Below are 16,389 nucleotides of genomic sequence, written 5' to 3'. Positions count from 1 at the left end.
GAGAAGGACGGTCAGCTGACCGTCCTTCTCTCTCAGCAGGGAACAATCATGGGTATCTGACGGCAATCGGAGCCACCATCCCCGTGCATTGGAGTCACCTGCAGCTACGTCGGTTCGTGCAGGAGGGGCTGCCTGCCGCAGTATATCTGCGGCGGGCGGTCCTTAAGTGGTTAAATTTTTATTATGTTCTTTGATGTTCGTGCTAAGCAGTGAATGGTGCCATAAATGACAGCCCTCTTAAAGTTTTTGAAAATTTGTTTTCCATTTTGGTATGGGGAGGATGTGAGTAATAAGCTCCAGCACTACTGGAAGACTCCAACCCTTCTTGCGTGTAATGGAACTCCAACCGCCTAGTTTCCAGTCTCTAACAGCACAGTTTATCACCAGCTGTTTACATTTTGTTTGTACCTACCCTCTGCTTTGTATTTAATATAAACAGTATTGAATGAGGGGGCAGTGCTCTTATTTACAGGCGAAATGGGTGTCTTTTTGGACCACAAGGGGCTCTGCAGTGTGAAAATACTAATCAAGCAATCTGAGAGCCAACAGTTATAAACCAGGGAAACTCATTTTTACACAGGCAACAGTGGAAAAGTCCAGAAAGGCTTTATTACTGTAGGCTCACTATATGGCCCTGCTTAACATGCCCTTATATAATGCTGGCGTAGATTTTTCAAGGGGTCCTCAGAAATTGGGACCCAAGACAAATGTTTTTTTCTGTAACACAGGCTCTCAAATGACAATGGCAATTTCAAGTTTGCTAACAGCAAAGGCACTTTACATACAGTATATGTGTGCAAGACCTTACACATATGATCACTGGCAGGCATGAGCAGCCCTCTGATTTGGTTCAAGCGGCAGTAAAAAACAATTTTTTATTTTTTTTTTTTTTAGGTAAAAATTGTTACTTTATTGCCAAGAAAGATTTCCCTTTTTTTTTTTTTTTTATTATTATTATTAAGGAAAGCTTATTTTTTGAGCATGTAACACCCGTATTTACGCTGTAACATGTTCAGCACCCCTTCTCACTCCCCATTCTCTGTTGCAAATATTGCATTTTGAAAAAGCCAGAGATCTGTGAAAGCCCATACATGCAGAAAGCTGGAGGCAGTACCACTGATAGGGTGAAAATGCACCTGGGTTTTTTTTTTTTTTTTTTTTCTTCTTCTTTAAAGCGGAGTTTAGCCTTTTAATGCACTGGACTAAAACCTAATTATTGTTTAAGCTTCTATAAGAGAATGATAAACTAGTATTCTGCATCTCTTTGTGTCTTAAATGTTCTCTTTCTCCCTATGTTCTTTATGTTTAGCAAGCTTAGCTTCATTTGCCATTTTGTATATAACAGCTTCTTTTTAAATGTAAAACTTTTGGAAATTCCTTCTGAAAGCTGGCTTTGAATCTTATGTTTACTTAAAAATGCGCAGATTTACTTGTCAGCTTGTTATTGCTGATGCACTTGGCATGAAGGGATGTAAACCTATGAAAATGTGCTTCTTTAATCTCAATTTATACTGTCTTTAAACATAATTTGTTAATGTTTTGGATCACAGAGAAAGATCTAAAATGCCCTTTAAAAAATATTTCTGCTTTTTTTTTTTTCTCTCATTAGGACTGGCCATTTGATGATGGAGCCCCACCCCCTACACAAATAGTTGAAGATTGGCTGAATCTATTAAAAAACAAATTTCGAGAAGAACCACGTTCCTGCATTGCTGTCCACTGTGTGGCAGGATTGGGCAGGTATGTTAACTGTTTGCCAGGGATGTAACCACCTGGAGGCTAAACTAATTCTGGATGCACTTTGCCAAAAGGTGTTTTTACCGTGTGAGGCACAACTAAAAAGCTGCTATTGACACACAGGGGTTGATTTTGCAAAATCTGGTACAGCTGTGCATGGTAGCCAACCAGCTTCTAACTTTTTAGCTTGTTAAATTAAACTTTAACCAAACACTTGGCAGCTAATTGGTTTCTATGCAGAGCTGCACCAGATTTTGCAGCCTTCTATTTTAGGAAATCAACCCAATAGTCTACTCCCCAAAAATCCAATCCATTCCCACTGCTGTGCACACTAAAACGGCAGAGATGCACATTCTGTTTTCCTAATGTTCATATTAGCTGGAAACCCAGGATGACCAGTAGGGCAAGAAAAAGAAAACATTCTCACCTTGCCCTATCATAGGAATTACTCTGTGATTGTTAGTTTTGCTTGCAGTGTCTGTTGATGGGTATAATTTAGAAACCACACAACACCTGCACTCTTTTTATCAGTCGGCTGACGCTGCGTGACAGCTGCAGCTCCAGAGACATTGCAAAAATACTTACTCTTTTCTTGAGAAATGTATACAGGTGCATCTCAAAAAGTTAGAATATCATCAAAAGGTTAATTTCAGTAATTCAATTAAAGTGAACCTCCTATATTAGATTCATTACACACAGAATTATATATTTCAAGCATTTTCTTCCAATTTTGATGATTATGGCTTACAGCTAGTGAAAATCCAAAATTCAGTATCTCAGAAAATTAAAATAGTACTTTAGATCAATAAAAAAGGATTAATAATACAGAAATGTTGGCTTACTGAAAAGTATGTACAGTTTAGTAAGCACTTAATGCTCATTTTGCATGAATTACTGCATCAATACGGAGTCCCATAGGGCAATCAGCCTGTGGCACTGCTGAGGTGTTATGGAAGCCCAGGTTGCTTTGATAGCAATAGTGAAACTGGTAAATACTCGCGCCTAGGTGCAATAGTGTGTCTGGGAAGCAGCAAGTAATCAAGTGCACTATATATATTATAGTGATCTATGACATGTGAAGTAAAAAGGTACTGCGCTACCCTTGTGCAATATATAAATCAATAATCTAATGGACAATGATATGTGACATATATCAAATACAAAAATTCAAAAGTGCACGTGCATGCGTGTATATAGTGACAACATATACTGTTATATATCGTATAGTGAAAAAATAAATAAATATATATGCAAGACAATAAATATAAATATAATTGGTGACTGTCCGTAAATTTGTGACGAAAAAGTGCAAGGAGTGCTGGAAAAGTCTCTTGAGTGAGGTTAACAATGGGTGATATACTTCAGTGACCCTCCGTTTCACCACTCTGTGCCAGAAGGTAAGGTAGCTCACTTACCAGAAGTTGTGGATTCTTATGGCGTACGCCAAAAAGAATCTATATGCGCTTGTTATGCTGTTCCTCTGTGTAAATGGACGAACTCCGTGGGATGCTGGTATGCACTCAGAATAGAAGAAAAGAGAGGCTCCTCATAGTGTAAAAAGGGAACGACCTTTATTTGTGCAATTCACACGAACACAGTAAAACCACAATCTTCATATAAAAGCATCCATTAAAAGTCCATAAAAAATCACTGCAGCATTAAAACGTGGGTATCACAGCAAAGAACAAACCGTGTTTAGGTCAAAAAGGTAAAATATTCCACCGCTATTGAGCTCCTGTGTGGCCTCGCGGCTGGTGTAACAGGACGCTGGTTCTCACCGCTAGCTGCGCCGTACCCGGAAGTGGGAACTTGGCGTGCGGTCCAGCTGTCTGCTCAAAGCGAGGCAACATGCGCACCACTTCCGAAGACGTCACATCTCTGACGAAACGCGTCAAGTTGGTACGCACGTTGAAGTTTTAATGCTGCAGTGATTTTTTTATGGACTTTTAATGGATGCTTTTATATGAAGATTGCGGTTTTACTGTGTTCGTGTGAATTGCACAAATAAAGGTCGTTACCTTTTTACACTATGAGGAGCCTCTCTTTTGTGCATACCAGCATCCCACAGAGTTCGTCCATTTACACAGAGGAACAGCATAACAAGCGCATATAGATTCTTTTTGGCGTACGCCATAAGAATCCACAACTTCTGGTAAGTGAGCTACCTTACCTTCTGGCACAGAGTGGTGAAACGGAGGGTCACTGAAGTATATCACCCATTGTTAACCTCACTCAAGAGACTTTTCCAGCACTCATTGCACTTTTTCGTCACAAATTTACGGACAGTCACCAATTATATTTATATTGTCTTGCATATATATTTTATTTATTTTTTCACTATAGGATATATAGCAGTATATGTTGTCACTATATACACGCATGCACGTGCACTTTTGAATTTTGAATTTTTGTATATGATATGTGTCACATATCATTGTCCATTAGACTATTGATTTTATATATTGCACAAGGGTAGCGCAGTACCTTTTTACTTCACATGCTTTGATAACAGCCTTCAGCTCGTCTGAATTGTTGGGTCTGGCGTGTCTCATCTTCCTCTTGACAATACCCCACAGTCTATGGGGTTTTGGTCAGGTGAGTTTGCTGGCCAGTCAAGCACAGTGATATCATGATCAATAAACCAGGTATTGGTTCTTTTGGCAGTGTGGGCAGGTGCCAAGTCCTGCTGGAAAATGAAATCAGCATCTCCATAAAGCTGGTCAGCAGAGAAAAGTATGAAGTGCTCTTGAATTTCCTGGTAGAGGGCTGCGCTGACTTTGGACTTAAAACACAGTGGACCAACAACAGCAGATGTTGCGGTGGTTTGTCAGGAGCAGTGCCCACTCTGTTCCAGAAGACATTGTGTTGCCTTCCCTATGTCCCAGGCCTAAACATCCTAAGGAAATTGCTCTGTTTTCCCTGGATGTGGTTTGGGCGATATAGGGTGTACCTGGCAGCTATGGTGTCTTTTAGGAAGTCTCTATTTTAGGACTCCCTATTTGTACTCACGGTTGGACCTCGTAAAGGTTTGGCCGTTTCTGCTGCAACCATTTCCTGATGGATCAGACAGACAGTGATTCAGGCCTATTCAGTTAGGGGTCAGGTTCCTCCTTTCCCTGTTAAGGCGCACCCTACTTGGGTGCTTAGTAGGGATGCACCGAAATGAAAATTCTGGGCCAAAACAGAAACCGAAGATTCAGGATGCTCTTTGCCGAAAACCGAAAATGACTTTTTTTCCCCCCAAATTTTAAATAGTAGGCGAGGTTAATTACCAATGGTATTTGTATTATGCAGCATGAGGGGGTTAATGTATTGCCACTGGTCGCTGATGCATTAGTGACCGACCAGTGGCAGGTAATTAACCCCTTTGTGCTGCATTAGTGGCACCAGTGTCAGTGTTAACACTGGTTACACTGATACTGGTTGCACTAATGCAGCACAAAGGGATTAATTAACTGCCACTGGTCGGTCACTAATGCATCAGTGGCAATACTTTAACCACAAACAAAAGAAAACAAAGAAGGGCGCACTGACCTAGCGCATTATCATCATTAATATGGCTTTATTCATAAATCCTAAAAATGGCTACTCACAAACAGAAGTTAAAAATGATCTTATCAAACTCAATCGCTTGAGTGGCTCTAAAGAAGAGGCTAAGCCTCGAAAAGCGTCAGCCGTCATCTCAACAGGACTATGAACAAATACATGGACTATTCCTGACACTCAAACGATTGAGTTTGATATGATCATTTTTAACTTCGGTTTGTGAGTAGCCATTTTTATGATTTATTATTAAAGCCATATTAATGAGGATAATGCGCTAGGTCGGTGCGCCCTTCTTTGTTTTCTTTTGTTTGTAGTACTGTTGGACTACCCCAGTCCTTTAGGTCAGCACAGATACCCGGAGATGACAGGGAAGTGAAGGGCTCAATTCTTACAGATAGTAGCGGCCATACATTTTCGGCATTTTTAACCCCTTATCGGCCGAAATGGGATATGCCCATTTTCGGACAAAAATATCGGTTGCTGAAATTTCGGTGCACCTCTAGTGCTTAGTGCAGGTTTGCAAGGTGGCCATCTGGTCGTCTGTGCACGCTTTTACAAAGTTTTATAAAGTGGATGTGTTGGCATCTGTGGATGCTTCCTTTGGCCGCAAGTTTTTGCAGGCTGCTGTTTAGAGGACCTGGTCCTCTTTGAGCGTGTATTGTTTTTTTTTTTCAGGTGAGCTCCAGTTGTTATGGTTGAGCTCCATGTTACCTGGTTGGCTATGGCTAGCCTTGGGAATATTTTTCTGCTGTTTTCCCACCTCTCATGTTTAACACTGCATAGGGGCATCCCAATAGTTAAGAATCAGGAGCTGTGTCCATCAATTAACGAAAAAAGGGATTTTTGACTTACCGTAAAATCCATTTCTCTGATGTTCATTGATGGACACAGCACCCACCCCTCTGTGGAGTTGGCTTTCTTCTGGCGCTGCTTGTAACAACTTAATGCCTATAGCAAAGTGTGGGAGTATACCCCTGGGTCTGCCCATAGGCCTAGTCGAGCTTTTTCCTGCCTTATGTCCTACTCCTGTAGGGGGCAGAATAACCCAATGGTTAAGAAGAATCAGGAGCTGTGTCCGTCAATGAACATCAGAGAAATGGATTTTATGGTAAGTCAAAAATCCCATTTTGCTAGGGCCGTCCCTAGTGCATGCTCCTATAACCCTAGCCTTACCATTTTTGATGGTGTTCTTAGTTGATGAACTTTTTCTCTTGAAGTTTTTTTGTTTTTTTTAACCATTCTGTTTCTTCTGACATTTCTGGTGAGCTCTTATTGCTTGGGGCTATCTAGCAGTTTTCAGGTCAATAATCCTCAATGAGCATCCTTGGGGGCTGTATCCCAACCCTTGTGTGCATGGCCGACCTGTAATGTTTATTTTAGGCACTGGATCCTGCATTAATTAGGGGCTCAAAGCGCAGTGTGTGTAGTTAGTATGTCCAAAGTGACAGTTAAAAGCTTGTACTGCTAATAGGCCCATCAATGTGGATAAAACGTAGCACAGGGTTTCCTTGTATTCTAGCAGTGGTCCCTGCTAGAATACAAGGAAGTGTATACAGTGGTACACTATTATGCAATTTCTGTGTTCCTATATATATATATATATATATATATATAATGATGGTGGTGTTTTGACAGCACAGGTTAATGTTAATCAAACAGGTTATTCCACAAGGCCGGGGGACAGGTACCTATATTGACTCGCTGTTAAACTCCTCTTAATAAACTGGCCCTGTTTTTGGCCTCCATAATTTCCTTTCTGGTTTATAATCTTATATTTATATATTCATTGTGTGATATATTGCAAGCTGTGGTCAAGTCATTGGTGTAAAAAGAGAATGATTTGTGTAAGGTTGAAGTAAAATTAAGGGAAAGACTTTTTTTTTTTCATTTTATTCAGCTTTTTTTCTTGTCCTTCATGTCACTTTGGGGGTGCTTCCCTTAATTTCCTGTCCCACAGCCAAAACAGGAAGTGTGAGGAAATGCCTTTTAAAGGGAAGGCATCTCAGGGTGTCACCGTGGTCACCAAAACTAGCGTCCCCATTAAAAGATTTCCCCTTTATTACTGTTCTGGTGTCACAAAATTTGGGATTTTCTTTCATTGATCATGGTAAACAGGGCAAATGGAGAGAGTGAATATCCCTAATGGGGCACAGACAGCAATAAGAACTGACAGGTTTTCTAACCCTTCCTCACTCTATCCAAAAAAAAAAATTTGCTATTTAGTTAGGTTACATTTTTTTTTTTTCCAACAAAGATTTTATTGTAAGAAAGGAACAGTACATGGTAAGGACATATTTATGGGTACATTGGTTTACAGAGAAAGGTGTGTGTATGTGTGTGCGTGTGTGTATGTATATATATATATATATATATATATATATATATATATATATATATATATATATATATATATATATATATATATATATATATATATATATATAATATATGCACATCATATACACTTTTTATATTTAGAAACATGACATTCAATTAGTCTTTTCTGTTTTCCAAATTAACCATGAAGATGAGATAAAGGGGCTTTTAACATGTACAGGTGAATTAACCAATATGGAAACGAAAGTTCATAAGGTTGGAGCTTAATTTCTGTGAGAACAAAAAGCTTGGGGGGAAAAAAAGGGTATTTATGTTGACTAATTGGATGGTCGGGAGAGTGCTCCATTTCGGGATTGTGTAGAGTAGTTGGCTCAATAGTGTTTTTGCACGTTACATTTTTAATGCTACATATGCTTACAAGTGCCATACTCTTGCAGGATTAGTTCAGCTTTACCAAAAAAACTGCCTATGCAGATAAGGGGCATCTGTAGATAAAAGAAAATTGTGCAGCTCTGACTAAAGTTGAATAATGCCCTTGCTATAGATCAGTGATGGCGAATCTTGGCACCCCAGATGTTTTGAAACTACATTTCCCATGATGCTTAACTACACTGCAGAGTGCATGAGCACCATGGGAAATGTAGTTCCAAAACATCTGGGGTGCAAAGGTTTGCCATCACTGCTATAGGTGTCGGACATTTATATTCCTCATAAAGCCTGACCTGAAAACTCCCAGGATGTTGTTAAGGGAGGCAAAGCGATTACTGGTCATTTTCACCGTCACAGGAGTACGCTCTGAAACACTGAGCTCAGAGCTACTGCATCAGGGGAGAGAGAGCGCATGTGAGGGGGGTTTGAGTCAGAGAAAGAGCTCTTTTGTTGAGGTAAACTGTAATAGCTGGTCCTCTCCTAGCAATGCCCTGGGAGTTTTCAGGTCAGGCTTCATGAGATACTGTAAATGGCCTGCACCTATACCAAGGGCATTATTCAATTTTGGTCAAAACTGCACAGCTTGTTTCCATCTGCAAACGTCCCTTATCTGCATAGGCGGTTTTTTGGTGAAGGTGGATATGCCTTTAAGCTACATTTTCTTTGGAAGGTGTCATGCACATGGGTGGTTAAGCCCCAACACTGTAAAATCCTGCCCAGGAGGCACAGGTTCAGCATACAGTCGGCTGGCAGCAACCTTTTTAAAAATATGACAGACTGAAAAACTGAGCACATGTACGCTCAGTGGCGGCTGGTGCATGACCCTCCGCGGGACGGCAAGCAGGCAAATCCACCCCCCCCCCCCCCTGGTCGCCAGTCAGCCGGCAGGCAAATCCAGTGCTCTGCGCCCTTAGTCCACCCTTTTTTAAAGACTATTAGAGCCTCTGGCTCTAATCACATGCTTAAAAAAAAAATCCCCTGTTGGAATCCATGCATCCGATGCCCTGCATGTGGATTAGGGGGCCGGATGCATGGATTGGGGGGGGGGGGGGGCGGTGCCCCCAATGGACGGGCTGCAACTGTGTACGCTCTTCCAAGTGGTACTCGCGTTTAGGACTGTGTGTGTATGCTCTGAACCTATAGGGCCCTAAATACTGCTCAGAACAGGTTTCTGCTCCCACTTATTTCAGCATGTTGTAGATTTACAGGCTGCTGGCAAAGGGCTGTGCCCCCCAGGCATCTGAAAATGCTGGGATTTTATGCTGTCGGGGCTTACTCACCCATGTGCATAAGGCCTAATGCAGAAGACCATACATGTTTTCTCCAGTGATTGCTGTGCATTCCGGCAAATCAGGTTTGAAGTGTTGTCTGACCACACTAGAGGGAGAGGAAACTGCTTAATCTGTATGGTTTTATGCTAGGTGTTTTTGGATGGGTTGCAAGATAATATCAGTAACAGAAATGAAGCAGCATCTGGTGTATTTGTGATGGATAATTGGTGTGCCATGGATCTGTTTAATTAGCATACAACACTTATTATACTGGAGCTGGCGGGCGCTGCCAGTGGGCACAAGGGGCTGCGAGTGTTTATGGGAGGGAATGTTGCAGAGTTCAATCTGGCAGCATGGCAAGATACAGATGAGAAAATATCGAGCAGTGGGATAGAAGAGAACTTTGGATAATGTGCCCTGAGCCCAGGGTGTACTGATTTGGATGATAGCTTTCCGTGCTGCCGGTGTACATTTTTAGTAAAAATTGACTCTGAGCTGAGATGATGAATGTAAGTAAATTTAACCTTTTACTATGCCTGGAGGTTGTTGAAGTATACTTGTCTGACTCCAGATCCTGTTTTTAAGAAGCTTTGTTATTCAACATTGCATAGTGGGCAGGTTTTGCAATAGATGCTCGAAGATGTAAGGCCGACTTTGTTTTAATCCAATTAATAATTTTTTCCTGGTGTCTGTGCTTCCAGGGAGCCCCAAGGATCAAGTCTGAGAAATGCATACATTACTAATCGCTGTGCTGTTTTTTGTTTTTTTTTTCTAGGGCCCCTGTGCTGGTTGCTCTAGCGCTGATTGAATGTGGGATGAAATACGAGGACGCCGTGCAGTTTATCAGGGAGTAAGTGAGCTAATTAACTGCATCTCTCTCCCCCCCCCCCCCTCCCATCTCTTGCACGCTCTCTCTGCCTTTACCTCATGAGACCTCCATGCCTGGTAAACAAGGCTGCTCACAAACGGGTTGTTAAACTGTTTTTCTCCACATCTTGCTGAAACAAGAAATCGCTCTCGGAAGAAGTGTACCTAATATTACATGTTTGGCATTGCAAATAGGTTTAAAAGCATGTTTGCTGAAAAAAGAAACTGAAAAGTTACTTTAAATTAGAACTTTTAGGAGCCTTCCCTGTCATCAGGACACAAGAATTGCTGCTACCGGCTATAGCTGCCAGCAGTAATCGAATATAATAAAGCCAACAGGCTTATTGTATCCAAGTCAATCAATTTGGATGCAATTAGCCTGCCCAAACATGTGTCAAAATTTGGCCAGTCCCTTCTGAACCTGTTGAATTTCGATCCATGGATGGCCGGCTTAAGTCAACCACACCAATTGTGAAATATTATGCAAAAGTCCAATTTGAAATAATTTACTTTGTTATAATGACTTTTTTTGACCACTTAAATCCTCCCCCGCCCAGTGAATCCCCATCATGGGTACTTGACCGCCACCACAACTAAAAATACGGCAAATCTAGAGACCCCGTATTATTGAGATTTTAAGCGCTCTTTCAAAATTTTAATCAGATGGTAACTGGCAAGGGAATTTCTCCAGCAGGCCCAGGTTATCACTCTTCACTTCAAGAAATGCTCAGGTTTTATGTATCCCATCAAAGAAAAATACCATACATGATTGTAAGCCCATAAAATCCAAATTTATTATAAACATAATGTACTTGCAAAGCAGCAGAAGAAATAAAGCTCATCATATTCCACCATACAGTGAATATACATAGGGATGTCAGATCACATGCCCCAGGAGAAAAAGTGACCGCACTCAGAGGAAAATGAACTTGAAGTATTTATTCCCATTCATGAAAAACAACGGTGCATCAAACAGACATGGACACGGTTAACGCATTTCACGACTCTGTAGGTCGCTTACTCATAAGTAAGCGACCTACAGAGTCGTGAAACGCGTTAACCGTGTCCATGTCTGTTTGATGCACCGTTGTTTTTCATGAATGGGAATAAATACTTCAAGTTCATTTTCCTCTGAGTGCGGTCACTTTTTCTCCTTGGATACTTGATTACTGGATGGCGGATCCGACCAGCACCTGAGTATTCGTGCCTCACCTGAGCGGCTTTTCCTGTGTTGTTTGAAAGATCACGTGCCCCGCCCTATGTGAGTTTTGTCACAAATAACGTCTTCAGGGGAAACCTGAACACCAGGTACTACCGATACATTATCCACTGAGCAGGCTGGTGTGTGTATCACAAAGGGATAGGGCCTGCCCTAGGCAGGTTAGCAGTTCAGAAATGTATACATTCCAGCTGTGCACATGGTTGTTTGCCTGGAGCTTTGCTTTAGGCTGGACAACTTGTTTTCTATTTTGCCTGCTAATTTTAGCAGGCAATCAAGCTAAGAGATAGTGATAACCTTCATAAGTGTTTGGTGAAATTCAAAGTATTGCTGTTTAGTGGATTCATTTGTTATAACAAATATCAATATACTGAAGATGCAGGATTTTTCTTTCAGTGTATAATATTCCCTTGCACTGTCATACGCACTGATTTCAACAGCTTTCAGCCCAAAGAACGCTGACATGTTGATGCACCTCATGTTTGTGCATTCAATTTCAAACATTGACCAGCATCCACATAGACACCTCATTGACTATTATCAATGAAAATGTTTTTTTCTTCTAATAAAAAGGCCAAGCCATGAATAGTCTGTAAAGTATATACCCATTAGTGCTGGTCACAACTCATAGATGACCATTTTATCAGAGGAGGGTTTCCTCTTCCACTTGTCTTTAGTAATGACCCACCTAGCTTTTCTTTCAGCTAAAGAGAGATGGCCAAAAAGTGAGCAGGCATTGTTAGACTTTCTTAATAAAAGCCAGTATGCTTTGTGAAATGTAAAAAGAGCACCCTGTTTTAAATATTCATTCTTTAGCTCAAATTTGTGCAAATTATGAACATTTTTTATGAAAGATCGGTAAACTTGTAAACCTAAAGAAATAAATAATGTAAAATGATTAAAGCAGGAAAACCTGAGCTCGCCTGACCTGATCCTAGTTGATTCATATAACTGTGGCAGCCTCAGCCAGTGCTGCTCCGCAGACCACCGGAGTAGCGCTGGCTGAGGCTGCCACATATACATCAACTAGGGTTGGGTGAGCGGTGGTTTTCCTGCTTTATTCATGTACACTACTGGATGAGTGATATCCCTTGCCGACACCCCTACCCACGAGTACCAGCGGGACAGTGCATCTTGGCTTGGAGTGGCACTATACGGTTCATACAAATAATGTAAAATTTACACAAATTTGGCCAGAAGCCTTCAGCAGCTTTGGTAATGACACACGGCATTTCTGTCACCAGCAACACAGCCTCAAATCCTCAGCCACTTAGAGGGCACTTCAATAGGGACAAAACAGTTCTCCTCTTAGTGACCCTGCCGCTGTTGATTTTGATAAATTGTCAGCATTAGGATCCCTAGTGGCAAAGTCACCCATGTCTCATCAGCCTAAGAGAGAAATGAAAAGCCAAGGAGTAATGCGGCCCAAATGCATTTACTAAAAATCTTAAGTTGATACTGGATTCTGTAAGGTATTCAGAACATATTCTGACTTTTTACAAGGTAATGTTTTTTTTACTGGTTAAAAGGAATGTATAGTGTTATTACAGTTCTTCCTGATTTAAGCCTGGTACACACCATTCGTTTTTTTTTTCTGTTTAACCTAGTGGGTTGAACGAAAAATCGACAGCTCCGGTATCTGATTTTAGTACAGCGATCTGATGTTTGTACAGCAGTCTCTCCTGCTGTTTTTTTTGTGTTCTGACAGTTGGACCAGTCAGTGCTCTCAGGTCGGCAGACCTTTTTCGGTCATGAGCCTTCAACAGAAGCAGGCCTTCCATACACACGTTCCGAATGTTGACCGGTTTCTATTGAAGCGGGTGACATTCGGCCCGTGTGTACTAGGCTTTAATGCTAGGCTGTGAATAACCTAAAAAGGATATTCTCTTTTGTGGATAGGCCTGGACAGCAGGAGATTAAATAACAGTAGTAGTAGAATTGTTTTTGGAATGGACATCCCAGTCTCTCCAACACTTTATGGGGTTTAGAATGGCCAGAAGCAGCCCATAAGTGACCCAAGTAATGCTGTACATGGAAGCACCAATTATAAAATGTGTCCTTGTAAAATAAAGCTTTTATTTTAATGATGAAAAAAAAAATTAGGATCAGTTAATGCATTTAAAAATAAAACTATTAAAGAATACTTTTCTTTTGATTGCTGTAAGTGGTTTGCCTATTGTAAAATATATTATTTTTTTATTTTAGAAAGCGGAGAGGAGCATTCAACGCCAAACAGTTGCTGTACCTAGAGAAGTACAAGCCCAAAATGCGTCTGCGATTCAAGGAAACCAACGGACACTGCTGTATGCAATAACGTGGAATGGAACACAGCGGTTTAAACCAGGCCTTTGTGACCATGGGCAATGGATCAAGATGAGTTGTATGATCCTACAACGGAAGACTGGTCTCTCACCTCCGTCCATTTAAAAGCAACTGCAGTAGGTGCCACGTTCACCAAAAAAAAAAAAAAAAAATGTAACTTCTAGTTTGTATTACTCCTACTTCATTTGGTAAACGGACGGATTATAGAATTGCTACATTCACATATGTAACTAACGTTGACATCAGCGTGCAGGGGAGATTGAAAATGAAAATGCTTGGGTATTTAAAAGTATCTCTGCTCAAGTATTGAATGTTACACGGGACAGCAGAGCGCATCTGTGAAGATATGGAATTGAAATCATGTACACAAATCCCTATACTGAAGTGCAGTAAGAAGATACTGGGGCAGTTGATTGGACCAAATGAATGTGAAGTTGAAAATAATCATGTTTTTAAATCCCTTCAGGTCAGGGGCAGGAGGATGAGAATAAATGTAAATGACCCCCTTTTGTTCCCCCCCCCCTAATAAAAGCAAATTTCATGTAGGCTCCAAAGTAACTACTTTCTCTCTAGTAAATGATCCAAAGTGAGTTCTGCAGGACAGGTTGTGCGACTGAACATCTGTACTGCTCAGGGCTCGTCACATCTCTTTGCTGCCATAGCTAGTTGTAATGACGCTTTGTTTGAACACTGCCTCTTAGCCTTAAGCCAAAATCCCTCTTTGTGTTTTCTGTGGCAGCTAACCATCCAAAAAACACTTAAAACAAAATGAAATCTTCTAATCTCCCCTGATTCTGTCCAAAACAATACTCTTTCTGGTATAAATGCCATATAATACAAGGCTGATGCCAAAACATAGATATGTTTGTGATTTAAAACCTGCAGCCGTATTTTGCACTGCATCTGTTAAATTGCTGCTTTATTCCAGCAGCATTCGGTGCTGCTTTCATTGGGCTTTTTCTGTTACGTGCAATCCTTCTTTTTTATTTTTTTTTTTTTTCTCCTTCCCTCTCATCTCCATTGAATCTCCCAGCTGCACTATAGTAGAAAGTGTACTCTCTGTAACCTGGCTTCCAAGGTGTATTGCTTGCTGTTGGGCAACAGAAGTTCCCAATCTAAATCCAAGCTAATGAGTCATAATTTAATTGCAGAGAAGGAAACGTGTACGAGTTAATTTGCTTTATTGAAACTCTATTTTGCATTGTTAGGGCAAGCTGCTGTGAAGAGATGTATTGTATTTCAAAGCAATCCTCTTACACAATCCCAACCTGCATTAATCAGGGCAGTTTAGAGTACACTCAATGCGCAATTCAAGTGCGCTTCGGTCACTTAGTCCAATAAATTACACAGTCCTGAATTTTGGGACTGCATATTTACGTGCAAGCAAGAGAGCTGCAATATACTATCACTGTTTAAGAACCTCATGAACTTGAAAATCTTGTGTTGCTGCTTAAAAGAAAAAGATCAAGGGAGTGATGCATACATGTATGTAAACATCACCAAATTTCATGTTGTCTAGTCCTGTCTGGCTGCATTTTCTACAGAGACTTTGCCCAGTGAGTTTAAAATACTTTCTTCCCTTGTACTTAAAGTGGGAATGTTGTGCCTAAACTCCCTTTCTTCCCACCTATGATAGAATATTACTTACAAGGGTCAAAACAGCAAGTGCTAGTCAATTGTAACTTATTTTTAACTCAATTTTGTTTACTGCTTCTGTGAGACGCAGTGACTAAAGGAGGTGTCGAGACAGAGGTGATCTAAGTGTAAATCAATAAGTGCTAGAAAATTCCTTGATCTCATGAAACGTGTTCAATAAATATTTTACACATTCTACAATTTGTTGTCTAACGTGTTTCATTTACTTTTTTTTTTTATAGTGCATTCATTGAGAGCTTATGAAAACTATGGTGCAACCTATTATTAAGGTCTCATGCACACTGGACGTTATAAAAAAAACGCCTGTAGCTTTAGCTGTAGAATGCTGTTAAAAATGCCAGCCTTTTTGCGTTCGCAGTTTTTAGCAAAACTATAATGGCACAAAAGCTTATGGCTCAAAAACCCTTCTAAACGCAGAAGAGCCGCTTTATTCAGAGTTAGAGCTTTTTTACAGCCGGAAAACTCATCTTCTTCAAGCCCACTAGTTCTGGAGGGTTTTTTTTTCAGGCAGAAAACACTTCTTGCCAAAAAAACGCTAATAAAAGCTTGTGTGCATTGACACATAGGATAACATGCTGGAGAGTTTACTGGCTGCAGAAAAAAAATGCCTGAAGCCAAAAACAGCTGTAAAAATGTCCAGGGTGCATCAGGCCGGCCTCGTGCACACTGGACGTTCTAAAAAAAAAAAAAACGTGTTTTTTAGATAGCAAACACAAGCTATGGGATGAAAAATAACAGGTTAGCTGCGTTTTACCATGTTTATCGGCGTTGGAACAGCTCAAAACCTACTAGTTCTGGGGGGGGGGGGGGGGGGTTAACAGTCTGTGTGTGCATGGACACATAGGATACCATGCTGGGGAGTTTACTGACTAGAAAAAAATTCCTGAAGCCAAAAACAGCAGCTGTAAAAACTTCCAGTGTGCAGAAGGCCTTAAAGTGTTACTAAGCCCATAATCATAAAATCAGTATATGCAGAAAAGCATGCTTGTTACATTCACTGTGGAA

General features: G+C 40.7%; 1 protein-coding gene across 3 annotated transcripts in view; it reads left to right on the top strand.

Annotated features, from left to right (window-relative positions):
• PTP4A2 (protein tyrosine phosphatase 4A2) overlaps positions 1 to 15,564 on the top strand; it is a 326,374-nt gene extending 310,810 nt beyond the window's left edge. For all 3 annotated transcript variants that reach the window (XM_082245156.1, XM_082245157.1, XM_082245158.1), the window contains 3 exons: positions 1,610 to 1,740; positions 10,096 to 10,170; positions 13,612 to 15,564. In XM_082245156.1, coding sequence (XP_082101282.1) covers positions 1,610 to 1,740; positions 10,096 to 10,170; positions 13,612 to 13,720 — 315 coding nt within the window. In that variant the 3' untranslated portion in view covers positions 13,721 to 15,564. The remainder of the gene's footprint in view (positions 1 to 1,609; positions 1,741 to 10,095; positions 10,171 to 13,611) is intronic.
• The last annotated feature ends 825 nt before the right edge of the window (positions 15,565 to 16,389 follow it).

This window comes from Pelophylax lessonae (assembly GCF_965119305.1).
Source record: "Pelophylax lessonae genome assembly, chromosome: 2".
Classification (NCBI taxonomy): domain Eukaryota; kingdom Metazoa; phylum Chordata; class Amphibia; order Anura; family Ranidae; genus Pelophylax; species Pelophylax lessonae.
Note: the sequence above shows the minus strand (reverse complement) of the source record. Positions and strands in the feature narration are given on the sequence as shown.